The following is a 13,661-nucleotide window of genomic DNA, read 5'->3' as shown; positions in this document are numbered from 1 at the left end:
AGATCATGACCTGAGTCGAAGGCAGAGGCTTAACCCACTGAGCTATCCAAGCACCCTAAAAGTTTATTTTTTTGTGCATATTTTATAGGTAATGTGGCAGAGATCATGGTTTTCTGAATTTAGAGGTTTCAATTTTGGCTGGAGTATATATGAGCCTTCCCTTTTTCATTTTTTACTGGAGACAACAGATCTGTTAGGTAGCCCTACCAATCTTGATTACAAGTTTTGCAGTGGTTGGGGGTGGAGGGATATAGTAATTTTTAAACTTTTCAGTTTGTGAAAATGGTAACCTACTTTGCAGTTGAGGCTGTCTGTTGTTAGGAATGCCTGTTACAGTGTGGAAAATACAGAAACATTTCAGTGTCTAGTGAGAAAATTTTTTAATGTGAATTTAGTTGTCTGGTTGGAACATCTCAAAAAATAAGATAATTTAGAGCAGTGATCCTCAGCTGGGAGTAATTTGCCTTTCTGAGGACATTTCGGCAATATCTAAAGGTATTTCTGGTTGCCGTCTTGTGGCTAGAGACCAGAGATACTGTTCAGCATCTGCCGGTGCACAGGGTAGCACCCTCTCCTATAACGAAGAATTGTCAAAATGTCAGTAGCACTAAAGTCATGAAAGCCCAATCAGAGCTATGTGATATGCAAGTTAAGTGAAGGGTTTTGAACATAGGTTCTGATACCTTTGAGTACAGTTTGCTTACTGGTTTTTAGTGAACATTCAGCAGATCATAAAAGAGGCTGTGTGGGGACGATTGTAAAGATTTGGACGTCTTTGGGTGGAAATTGGGACCAGTCAGGGCCAGTGTCTGGAGGTAGAGCCACATTCTCTGTCAGATTGTATGCAAATATTTACATCTGCATTTTTTATAGGAAAAGGATCCATAGCTTTCCAAGGATCTATAGCTTTCTATGACTCAGAGAAGGTACTAGTTTTATGTGTCTCACTCTTGTTCTGTTAGGGGTTAAAACTGAGCCTGGCTAGGTGAAATGACTTTAGTAATAGCAAGGTCATGGTAGAGCCAGGGGTCACTTTTTTGAACTTAAGGATCTTTCTTTTGTTCCCTAGTTTGGTGCCATGAAACAAGTGAGGAGAAAAATGAGATATAGAGGGTTAAATTACTTGCCAGGATTCTAAACCAGGCAACTGAGAGAGTTTATAAAGAGAGTAAGATGGCTTAAAACTTTTGCTGGAACTTTTGGATGACCTATGTTTTCTAGTTTTTACTTTAATACTAAGTAACAGTTATGACTTTCTAATTAGGGATGTTTGGAATTAATTATGTGTATTTTTCTTTTTTTAAGCCTTGAAGACTTTGATGTAGAAGAAGAAGATGAAGAAGCCCTAATAGAACAGAGAAGAATACAGAGGCAGGCAATTGTTCAGGTATGTGACATTAGTAAAGTGTTGAGTAATCCTTTTTAAATAATTACTCTCCAAGTAAAAGGGTTTTTAATTTAATAAAGAATAAGTGGTAGTAGCAATTGAGGAAGTCTTAAAGAAGTATATATGTGAAATTATCTTTATGAGATTTGAAAAGATAGTTTCTTAAGTTTAAATGGTTGTCCTTTTTTGTTATATATAGGATTAAGATATAAGCCTTTTATAAAGACAAAATTTGAAGTTTTTTTTTTTTTTTTTAAGAAAACCCTCATAAATGAGTATAGAATAAATTGGAGAAATTTCATGTAGCAAAAAATTATGTACTTGTTTCTTTGTGGAGGGGAGAAAAACAATTTTAATGTCTAAAAAAAACAAATATTGTATACAGATTCTTGTGTAAATGTGATTGCTTAAATGGAACATCTCAAAAATAATTTTAAATTTAGTTTAGAAGTAAGTGATTTAGAAAATGGGGTGGGGAGAAGGTATTGTACATAGGTCTTTGTGTGGTCATTTAATAATAAGATTACCTGCCTTGGAAGATTGTCCATTATGTCTCAGGCATCCTGAGATAGAGCCATGGCCACTAGATCCTTTGTGGATGGCTGTCCCTGTGAAGTGTAACACCTTCTCCTGATAATGGGAAGGTGAGTGATAAAGTTGAGAACACATTCTGGAAAAAGTGAAAAATGTTTAGATGCTATAAGGAAGACAACAGGCAAAAGGAAAGAATAGTTTGTGCCAGCTTACCTGCACATACATAGCAAATCATAAATCAGGCACTGGTGGGTCAGAGCAAAGGAAAACTTGAATCACCAGAGGATGTAAGGCAAAACTGGAATCCAGGAGAAACTTTTCTGGGGCACTGATGAAATTGTTGTTACTAAACTGATATCCCTAGAGACTTGGTTGAATCTTTTTTTGTTCTTGCCCAGGTCCACAATCCCTTATCTCCAGCCCTTGGGGCCAGATGTGCTTCAGAACTCAGAACTATTTGAATTTTAGAAAGGTAATACGGTGCATCTGTGTATATTACTTAGCCCCATCAGTGGGGTCTAGAACAGCACCCCACTATCAAACACATTAGTATTTCTACAGTGAGACATACCGTGTTCACACTGGGGGAGATAAAAATAAGACTACAAATAGTATCACATCTGTTCAGGTGAGGTTTTGTCACCTAATGAATGTGCACCAAACATAGAAGAACTTTTTCAGAATTTTGTGGATTTTGGAAATAAATGTAAGGGATTGTGGATCTGATTCAGTCAAGACATCAATACCTTTTAAAAATGTTAAAAAAAATTTTTTAACTGTCTTTTCAGTGCAATACTTCTTGGCAGATATGCATCTGATTTTATGAAAATAATATGTTGTATTGTTACAGAAATATAAATATCTTGCTGAAGATAGCAATATGTCTGTGCCATCTGAACCAAGCAGCCCCCAGAGCAGTACCTGTACACGGTCACCTTCTCCAGATGACATTCTGGAAAGGGTAGCTGCTGATGTGAAAGAGTATGAACGGGAAAATGTTGATACATTCGAGGCCTCAGTAAAAGCCAAGCATAACCTAATGACTGTTGAACAGAATAATGGTAAGTTAGATTTTTGTTTTGGTATGTTTTTCACTGAATTTTTAGTTCTGTAAATAATGAAAGAGATTGGGGATGGGTAAAAGTGAAAGGGATTAGAAATTTTGCCCCTGCTACCTCTTAGAGTAATACAGTATTAAATGTGTCCCAGTGAATGTCCTTTATAAATGTTTTCAGTTAGTTTGCGTAGCCTAAACGGTATTATAGTGAATCTCATGTATTCATTACCTTCTGTTTGGGGCACCTGGCTGGTTCAGTCAATAGAGCATGTGACTTGATCTCAGGTTTATGAGTTCAAGCCCAGTGTTGGGCATAGAGCTCACTTTAAATACTTTTTTTTTTTTTTAAGATTTTTTTATTCATTTATTTGACAGACAGAGATTACCAGTAGGCAGAGAGAGAGAGAGGAGGAAGCAGGCTCCCTGCTGAGCAGAGAGCCCGATGTGGGGCTCCATCCCAGGACCCTGAGATCATGACCTGAGCCGAAGGCAGAGGCTTAACCCACTGAGCCACCCAGGCACCCCCATAGAGTACACTTAAAAAAAAAGAAAAGAAAAGAAAATGTCATTTCCTTCTGTTTTGCTTGCTAGAGTAATTTAAAGCAAATCCCAGCCATGATTTGATTGATTTCATCTGTAAATACTTCATTGTGTATCTATCTCTTGTAGATAAGGACTTTAAAAAAAAAAAAAAAAAAGGCATTACTTGGGCACCTGGGTGGCTCAGTCTCTTAACTGTCCAGCTCTTGATTTTGGCTCAAGTCATCTCAGGGTCCTGGGACTGAGCCCCATTTCAGGCTCCATGCTCAGCATAGAGTCTATTTGAAGCTTCTCTTTCTTCCTCTCTGCCTCCCCCTGCTCGTGCTTTCTTAGTAAAGAAAATCTTTTAAAAATAAAAATAAAAAACGTTATATCTAAAGAATTGGTCATTTTTAAGTCTTTCTAATTACAGTTGGTTGGTTTGAATCAAAATCCAAGTAAGATGCACATATCTCTTTTAAGATTTTATTTACTTATTGACAGAGATCACAAGTAGGCAGAAGGTGGGGGCGGGAAAGCCGGCTCCCTGCTTAGCAGAGGGCCCGATAGGGGGCTCAATTGCAGGAACCTGGGATCATGACCTGATCCAGATGCAGAGGCTTTAACCCACTGAGCCACCCAGGCACCCCAAATGCACATATCTCTTAATCTCTCAGTCTTTAATAGTTATTCTCATCGTCCCCCCCCCTTTCCATTTTCTTGTGATGATACTGAGGCCATGTGTCCTATAAACTTTTTCTTTCCAATCTGATTTTGCCACGTTCTTGTTTCATTTATCTTGTTTCCTCTGTCCTCTGTGTTTCTTGAAAACTAGTAGGAGTGTTAGAGACCTGAGTAGATTTAAGTTAATTTTGGGGGGCAGGAATACTGCCTAAGTAATGGTGTGTACTTGCATTGCATCAGGTGGCTTATGTGGTGTGTGCTTGTCCTATTTTGATTGAGATTGCGATTGTGTGTTGAGGTAAAATAATCCCATCTGTCCAACATGAAGTTGCCCTTCAGCTGTTCACCCAGCAGTTTCAGCGGCCATTGGTGATCATTCCTCAGATCCACTGTTTTTCCTGGAGGTTGAGGGCACGTGGGCACACTCCAAAGTCGTGATTCTTTAATTTCCATAATTCTTTTTGAGTTATTAGCTGTAATTCCATAAAAGAAGAGATTTCCATTCTTTGGTTACCCAGGAAATACAGTTTGTACAGGAAAGTCGGGATAAATGCTTGGTTGTTTTCTTTTATTGACTAATACTTACCATAGAATAGAATTGGTACATTAACAACCTCTGGAGATGACCGGTGAGATTGGGGTTGTTTTTATCAGCTTTTTATTATTTGGTATCATGTACTTAAATTCTCTCTCCAACTGAGATGGGGAGGGAGGAAGCCTTTTTAAATTGGTTTCCAGTGTCTTTTTGATCCAAACCCTACAGGATATATTGGTATTAATATATTTATTAATGTGTTTCTTTCTAGGACTGGTTAGCAACTAAGGTCAGGTAGTATTTAGGCTTTTGTAATTTATGCATTTTTTTTGTGTGTTCCAACTACTGAACTCTGCTCTTGTAATGCAGAAGTGGCTGTGTTCCCAAGAAAACTGTGTGAACACCAAAATTTAAAATTTGATATAATTTTCACATGTCACAAAGTATTCTCTTGTTTTTCCCTAAAAACCTTTAAAAATGTAAAAATGGGCCATATAAAAACAAGCAGGGGACCAGATTTGCCCCACTCTGTAGTTTGCAAACTCCCATTCTACTACAATGGAAGGTATCACAGATCACGTTGCTCATTATCATGTTCCAGAACAGAAACAGTTATTGCTCCAAGGAACCGTGGTTCCATTTAATAACTAATGCCATTTAGACTTCACAAAGCACTTAGGAGCGCTCATTATTCATGGGATTTTTCAGTGGACAAAGCTAGGACATACATACATTTTTGGAAAGGGGAGGTTCATACTGAAAAATTGCCATTTCAAACTTGAGATTATAGGGGTTTTAACATTGATTTATTTTTTTTATAGTGAAAATGATCCTTAATAACATGATTATGTAGGTTATTTTGAACCTTTTTTTTACATAGTTATTATGATCACCAATATTGAATGTAGTGAATGCAAATTGAAAATTTAATGATTCTTTTTATCCTTGGGGTACATTCTAAGTTGTAAAGTCATTTGAAATACTTCTGTATGCTTATACCACACATTTGATAGATTTAGGTTAATTTTATTTGCTTTTGATTTTTAGTATCTTCTGTTTGATTATTAAAATGTCTTTCACATGTGTGCATAATTTGCCTACACAAGCACACACAGAAATATGCACACTTACTGGTATGAAAAGATCTTCATTCCTTTTTACAGTTATGTGCTATTCCAGTGTGATGAATGTGCCAAGGTTTATTCGAACTGTGTCTTCTAATGGTGGATGTTTGGGTTGTATCCACTTGTTGATTATTCATTGGAACATTAAATATTGTGGCATTGCACTAATTTTTTTAATGCTTACCACTGTGTCTTTGAAATGATTTCCTAGAAGTGAGGTTGCTGGGTCAAAAGAGTGTAATTGTGCTGTGTTTCCTTACTCTGTAAGGCTTGCACAGTTTTTGCACCCTGCAAGTAATGTCTGAGTACTTGCTTATCAGGGCCTTGTTACTAGGCTATTGTCCTACTTTTTGGGTTTTTTAGCCCATCTCAAAAGAGAAAGGGTATTTTGTTGTAATTTTAATTTCATTTCCCTTACTATAAGTGAGATTGGATGTATGTTCATATACTTAAAGCCATTACATTCCTTTTTTTAAGGAGTTCCTTTTATTTTGCCCAGTTTTTCTCAGGGTTATTGGACTTTTTAGGGGATACATAGAGATCTAGATCTGTAGTGGGGTTATTAACCTTTTGAGATTCAAGTTGCAGTTTGGAAATAGAATTTTTTAAAGAGGAACTTTGATTTTAATACATAATCATCATTTAGTTATTAGCATATTAATTTAAATATTGGAGAAAAACAGTGGAGAAAGTACTATCATTAAGCCTTTCAACTTTCTGAAATGCATCTTTTTAGTAAAAAATGCATAACTTCATACATCTTAAGTGTTACAAAGTGACTTTAAGTTGTGTATTAATGAAAAACATGTACAAGTTTGAATTGCTAGTGATATTACATTGATGACTTATTTATGTTTCAATTTGTATCTCTTCTTTTTTCAAATTATTACTGTCAATTTCCATTAAGGTTCATCTCAGAAAAAGCTCTTGGCACCTGATATGTTTACAGAATCTGATGATATGTTTGCCGCCTATTTTGATGTAAGTAATTTTAAATCCTAAAAACATTACTCTTAAACAAAATATATATAGGGGCACCTGGGTGGCTTAGTTGATTAAGTGGCTGCCTTTGGCGCAGGTCAATGATCCCTGGGTCCTGGAATCAAGCCCCACAGCAGGCTCCTTGCTCAGTGGGGAGCCTGCTTCTCCCTTGCCTGCCGCGTCCCCTGCTTGTGCGTGCTTTCTCCCTCTCTCTCTGTGTCAAATAAATCTTTATTTTAAGAAAAACATACATATATACATATATGTATAATAAGTATATGTGTTGTACAAAAAGAGAAAAAAGGATAAAGCAAATTAATAAATGTTAACATTTGGACAGTCTGAGTGAAGGGTATCTGGAAATTCTTTGTACTAGTGTTGCAACATTTCTCTTAAGTCTAAAATTGGGTCAAGATTTTAAAAACAAGTATGGCAGAGCAATTCAAGAGCTTCAGGAAAGTTAAACACCAGATGACTTAAACGTGTATTTTTTGGAAACAACTTTTTTTTGTTTTACAAACGGGGGTTGGGAGGAGGGTTGTGGTGCATAGTTAGCTGAAACAAGGTGATGTCCGTAATTTCTAGCCCGTATTAGAACAGAGTCTCCTTTGGACTTCGACACTGTGGATGATTGAGAACTTAGGATTTGGATCCTAGTACATTCACTGAAGAGTTGGGAATGTTATTACAAGGAAGTGATTAAGAAATTTTGGTTTTTTAGCTATTAGTGACATTTCTTGAAAAAATCTTAAAAACATTTTAAAAGTATGAGACCATTTTCATTATAAATTCAAGAGAACGTGAGAAATAGGGAAGCTTTAGCAAGGGAAAGTGGACGTAAAATAGAGAAATTAAAAATAGAGTAAGATTAAGCAGTCTGTGTCCAGGACCCTGAAGACATTGGTCATTGGCTTAAGTAATATATCTGTACTTTGCAGCAGGAACGTCAAAAGGAAGCTTAGGTTAATAGAGAATGAAATGATTAAGCCAGTGAAAGTATCCATGCACATCATTTGCTTGGACCTGGAAGGGTCTTCTGGGTATCATGGAAGATGGTGCATCATACTCTTCAGAAGTGCAGATACTCTTAATTTCCCACACGAACTGTTAGTGCAGCATATATGTGAAGAGAAATCAGGGGGTGTTCATGGACGAGGCAATAAAAGAAATGTGAAAATTGGTAGGAGAGTCGAATATTGTTAACTGAATGCCCATCTGTAATTTTTGTCCTCCTTTGTCTGTTAATAGCTGTAGAAAACCAGATCTGGTTTTTGAGTTTTTATTTTCATTTATAATCCCCTAGTCATATTCCTAAGAGTTTTTGAAGATAACTTTGTTAATTTTTTTCCTGAGCATCATTGTGATGTGAGACTTTGCTAATTGTGTTTCTAGCTACATTGCATTTACGTAGGTGATGGTAAGAGTTGACTTAATTTGGCTAAAATGTTTTTATTAAATTATAGCTGGTTTTCCCCATTTTGGTTTTAAAGGAAGTGCTTTAAATGTCTGCCTGATTAGTAGGTAAATAGCTTTTGTTGCCTCCTTCATTTCAGAGTGCTCGTCTTCGGGCTGCTGGCATTGGAAAGGATTTCAAAGAGAATCCCAACCTCAGGGATAACTGGACAGATGCAGAAGGCTATTACCGTAAGTTCACAGTTCTGATGAATTTTAGGTTTGTTAACAACATTTTTTAGAAGTATGTTGCTTGATGCGGTCACACGTTGAAGAACTCTGAAAGTCACATCACAGTGCCATCACTTAAAACGGACGGCACATCTAATGGCTGCGTGAACCCATGCTGTATTCCAGTAAGCAGCTCAGGGGCTTCATGCATAGAAGTGAGGTAAAGACTTGATGTGCAACCTAAATCTATTCAAAGTTGTTTTCAGCCATGAGATAATCCTCCAGGAGGAAGGGGGAACGTCACTTCCTCGTCTTGATCTGAAACCAAGAAAAACGACACACAAGGAACTTGGGATGCCAGTCATGCAGTATTTGTCATTCAGGACTACAGTTGGAAACACTTCAGTGAGCACATTTCTTCCCTACTCAATGTTAAAATCCTCAGCAGTTAATAGGAAGTGGGCATGCAGCTTGAACCACATTATGAAAGAGTGACTGATGGCGGCTCATCTTTGATTCTCTGTGGTGTCTAGGAAACCAGGCACACAGTAGAGATTTGACACTTTTTTTTTAAGTGACTGCACTGTGTTTCTTTGTGCTTTATTATGTATATCTCAAGTTTTGTTAAGTATTTATTATGGTCAAAATTCCCATTTTTTAATTTACTTTTTTAGGTGTGAACATAGGTGAAGTCCTAGATAAGCGTTACAATGTGTATGGCTACACTGGCCAGGGTGTCTTCAGTAATGTTGTACGAGCCAGAGATAATGCAAGAGCCAACCAAGAAGTGGCTGTAAAAATCATCAGAAACAATGAGCTCATGTAAGTTCAGAAGACCTATGTAATGAAACCTAAAAACACAGGTATTCACAAGTGAACGTTTTTTAAAATGTTCTATATAGTATTTGGTTTTCCTCTGTAAAATATTCCAGTCTGTAAAAATATTGCAGTTTTAAAATGACAGAAGGCTAGTAGTGAATCTGTTGCCTTTTTCTCTTTTGTATAATAGAGGTAATTGCCAAACCCATAGGTTTTAATAAGCACAGTCTGTACTACACACTGAGCTGCTGTTAAAGTCTGCTTGCCATCAGCTTTAAAACACTGAAAAGAACTGTTATATTATATATTAACATCTTCAGCCACCATAGGCTTAGAAAATATTTTTACAGCCATTTTAAAAATATGGCCTGTTTGACAAATGATAACTAAAATTCTAGAGGAAAACCAAATACTAATATTTGGTAAGACATCTGTTCTTAGTCTTTTATATAGTGTGGTTCCATTTTTGTTAAAATAGCATTTACATCAACATGTCTTTGAAATAAAAATGGGTAAGATTTGGGGCACCTGCGTGGCTTAGTCATTTAAGCATCGGACTCTTGATTTCAGCTCAGGTCATGACCTCAGGGTTGTGAGATCAAGCCCCATGTCTGGCTCCGAGCTGGGTGTGGAACCTGCTTAGGATTCTCCCTCTGCCCCTCCCCTCTCTCTGGAAAGAAAAAAAAAATGTACAAGACTGAATACCCTTCAGGCAAGGTGGGTTTATTCCTGCAGTATTTCTTTCTGTTAATTATTGTGGAAATAAGCTCCAGGGGAACAGTATTTGACAAAGTATAAAATATTGTGTGAGTGACATACAAAATTGTCATTCCTCAACAGATTTACTATTAGTACTTAAAAAATCCGAGCTACTTACCATCTATGATACATCAAACTGGAACTCGTAAATATTATTTGGTTTTCTTCTGTATTCAGTTTTGAACTAATTCTCTTTTTCTTTTCAGGCAAAAAACTGGCTTAAAAGAACTAGAATTCCTGAAAAAACTTAATGATGCTGATCCTGATGACAAATTTCATTGTTTGCGACTCTTCAGACACTTTTATCACAAACAGCATCTCTGTCTCGTATTTGAGCCTCTAAGGTACACTGTCAACCCTGTACATTACTAAAAATTTAGATAAACAGCATGAGAAATTTCTGTGTGTTTATTTTTACTAGTTAGCTCTGGTTTTGTTGTTTACTTTTGATTAAGAACTAGCTTTGTGACAATCATTTACGTAGACAGTAATTGACCATATGCTGTGTGTCAGACGCTAACCTAACGTAGCCTTCGGCTCAACAAGAGATTCTCTGAAAGTTAAATACTTCAGGGAAGGATTACAATGTCATAAAAAGAAACGGGAGTAGTGAAGTAGAAATACAGTTTTGATCTTGAAAAGTATGGCTTCAGTTTTGGACTTTGAAATGTAAACCCATTCTAAAATCAATCGGAACTTTACCACTGTATGTCTTCCCTTCCATTTATTTTGAAAATTGAGTTTTATTGGAAAATTGTCTTACATACACACAGGTTCATGTGCTTTCATTTCAGTGTAGAATAATTTGTTAAACATCTGAGAGGGCTCATGAACCGATACTTTCATTTTAATTAATATTTTGAATTTGATTTTACTTTATGCTTGAACATGTTTTTGCCTTTTTTATTTCCATTTTGCATTTTAACCCCTAATTTTGTGGGTTTTTTTTTCTCTCCTAAAAGTATGAATTTACGAGAGGTGTTAAAAAAATATGGTAAGGATGTTGGTCTTCATATTAAAGCTGTAAGATCCTACAGTCAGCAGTTGTTCTTGGCATTAAAACTCCTTAAAAGATGCAATATCCTACATGCAGATATCAAGCCAGACAATATCCTGGTAAGTTAAACAATCAGGCTGCCTTGTACATCCATAGAGGTTACGAGTAATGTGATAACCACTGTATTCTTCTAGAAATGATGTCTTAAGAGAATAACTCAGCATATTACCCATTACAAAGGACTTAGCCAGTGTTTACTTTTTTAGAAATCAGTCCATGAAATTTTATAGTAAAGTACAAAGAAAGAGGAAATAGGCTATTGTCTCAGTTTTATCCTTTTAGATTGATGAATTTAGAGTACACACAAATCCCAAGAGGGCCTTAATATAGTAATGATGGGCTTCCTCTGGTCCCTAAACACAAAAAATGCACATCTTGCTGGTTTGAAATAGTGTTCACAGTTCTTTGTTCTCTGATTTGTGGTCTCACAGGCTTAGAGACATTTAAAGGAATTATCTCTTAAATAGTTGTATAGAGTAATGTTTTTATAGGTGCCCAAGAAGGGCCCAAAGACAGAAGAGCTCAGTTGTGATTAGGTGTTATGTTGAAAGGTGTTCCTTTCACATTCTTCACCTCTTAACTAAAGACTTCTGGAGTGGTAATACGCAACTTTCACAGGGTTCGTATTTCTTAAATTTAGAAATAATACATTTTCATAGGGGAATGATGAATGCACACAATGCATACATACCCTTCCTTCCCTTTCTTTAACCCTGTTCTGAGGTATTCAGAATTGGGGGTATGTTCACAACTTGGGGAATTCCTAGCTTGTCTGCTGATAACATTCTACTCCTTTTTTTTTTTTTTAAGATTTTTTTCATTTATTTGACAGATCATAAGTAGACAGAGAGAGAGGGGACAGCAGGCTCCCCGCCAAGCAGAGAGCCCGATGCAGGGCTCAATCCCAGGACCCTGAGATGATGACCCGAGCCGAAGGCAGATATTTAAGCCTCTGAGCCACCCTGGCGCCCCTAAACTTTTTTTTTTTTTTTTTTTAAGATTTTATTTATTTAAGATAGAGAGTACAAACGGCGGGGAGGGAGAAGCAGACTCTCCACTGAGCAAGGAGCCCGATGCGGGGCTCGATCCCAGGACCTTGAGATCATGACCTGAGCCAAAGGCAGATGCTTAACTGCCTTGAGCCACCCAGGTACCCCGTATTCTACCCTTTTAAAAGATTATGATCCCATTAAAGTTCATTAAGGGCACCTCATCAATTAATTATTAATTAATTAATTAATTAGCTCTTATTCAGATTTTTCTTCTTTTTTATTACCTTAAAATATTTCCTTCCAGATGACCACGTTAGTTATGAAACATGCTGCTGTAATAATAGATTTTATTTGACTTCACAGTCTGTTACACATCTAATATAACTTGGGTGTAGAGGAGCTAAATAATTACAGTGAAATAAATGAATTGTAGACTCCATGTTACAAATGAATTGTAGATTTGTCTAGTCAGCTTCTTAGTTAATTTTTATCTCAATTTTATTTCTCTTTTAAATTGTGAAGTATATCATCTGTATCAAAGCATGTATACAGTATGTAAAATTTAAAGGTGAACATCTGTGTAAACCACCATAGAAGTTAAAGAATAAGACATTTGCCAGAATCTTAGGAGCTCTTGTTTTTAAAACTTTGTTTTCCTTAAGTTAATGCTACGCTAGTATAGGTTTATACCTGGGCTTCAGACACTGAATGTTGTCTCCTTCCTGAGAAAGGGGGAAAGTAGACCTCAGAAACCAGAGGGAGCTTTTAGCCCAGAATCAACCATCAGTGTGGTAAGGAGTACCATGTTCCTCAGGGAGGATAGATGTTGTCTAGCCAAACTGGTGGAGTGCGTGGAAGTGTGCATACCCAGCAATTGTTACAGGCATTTTAGCTAGCCCAAAAGTCCTACTGATAGGTTCTAATTTTAAAATTGTCCCAGGATTTCTCTGGGTTTTAAACTGCATCCTTAAGTAGCTCAATGCAGTTTATACCTCAAAAAGCTTCAAAAGTACTTTTGCATTTGAAGATACCAATTTTCCTGGTCCGCCAGGAGAAGAGAATGGTTATGGATATGGCAGTGAGAAATAATCATTTCCATTAATAGCTTAATTCCGTGGATATCATCTGTAATGGGCCAATCTGTAACACTGACCAAACTTTATGATATCCCAGTAGAAAGTGCCTAAGGCTATTTATTTAAAGTGTTATGTTTCTTTGGGGTGGGAACGATAGGCCAAGTTCAAGTCCCAACTCGGAATTTGTGTGTGTCTCTTTTGAAGGGGGGAAGGGACTCTGGAATATGAATTATCTTCACTTGTTAATCCTGAACATGCTTCTGACTCATGAGTGGCAGCAGCCATGGGAGCAACTCCAGCCTTTCTCAGCAGATGTCACTGTTACTGTGTATGTTGAAGTATTTACAAAGGAAAAAAGAAACAAATAAACTAATATAGAGTTCATATTTATCAGTTGTGCCAAATGTATTTAACATTTTCTTGACTAATACCTTCTTTATATTTAAGGGATTTAATATTTTTTAAGACTTGAAGTGATTGCTAAATTTGGGATGGTCTAGCAGCTACGGATGAA

The 13,661-nt window shown here is 36.7% G+C and overlaps 1 protein-coding gene across 22 annotated transcripts in view; it reads left to right on the top strand.

Moving 5' to 3' along the window:
* The window catches only part of PRPF4B (pre-mRNA processing factor 4B), a 38,404-nt gene that overhangs the window by 15,965 nt on the left and 8,778 nt on the right, over nucleotides 1-13,661 (top strand). For 21 of the 22 annotated variants that reach the window (XR_007128044.1, XR_007128050.1, XR_007128049.1 and 18 more), the window contains exons 5-11: nucleotides 1,306-1,387; nucleotides 2,772-2,982; nucleotides 6,748-6,821; nucleotides 8,375-8,465; nucleotides 9,119-9,266; nucleotides 10,229-10,366; nucleotides 10,985-11,138. Coding sequence is in view for 2 of the 22 variants with exons in the window: in XM_047732815.1 (XP_047588771.1) it covers nucleotides 1,306-1,387; nucleotides 2,772-2,982; nucleotides 6,748-6,821; nucleotides 8,375-8,465; nucleotides 9,119-9,266; nucleotides 10,229-10,366; nucleotides 10,985-11,138 (898 nt within the window). In the remaining 20 variants the exon portion in view is untranslated. Of the gene's footprint in view, nucleotides 1-1,305; nucleotides 1,388-2,771; nucleotides 2,983-6,747; nucleotides 6,822-8,374; nucleotides 8,466-9,118; nucleotides 9,267-10,228; nucleotides 10,367-10,984; nucleotides 11,139-13,351; nucleotides 13,476-13,661 lie in introns of all 22 variants that reach the window. The other variant, XR_007128052.1, reaches the window with a different exon arrangement.

Source organism: Lutra lutra, chromosome 6 (genome assembly GCF_902655055.1).
Source record: "Lutra lutra chromosome 6, mLutLut1.2, whole genome shotgun sequence".
Classification (NCBI taxonomy): Eukaryota; Metazoa; Chordata; class Mammalia; order Carnivora; family Mustelidae; genus Lutra; species Lutra lutra.
Note: the sequence above shows the minus strand (reverse complement) of the source record. Positions and strands in the feature narration are given on the sequence as shown.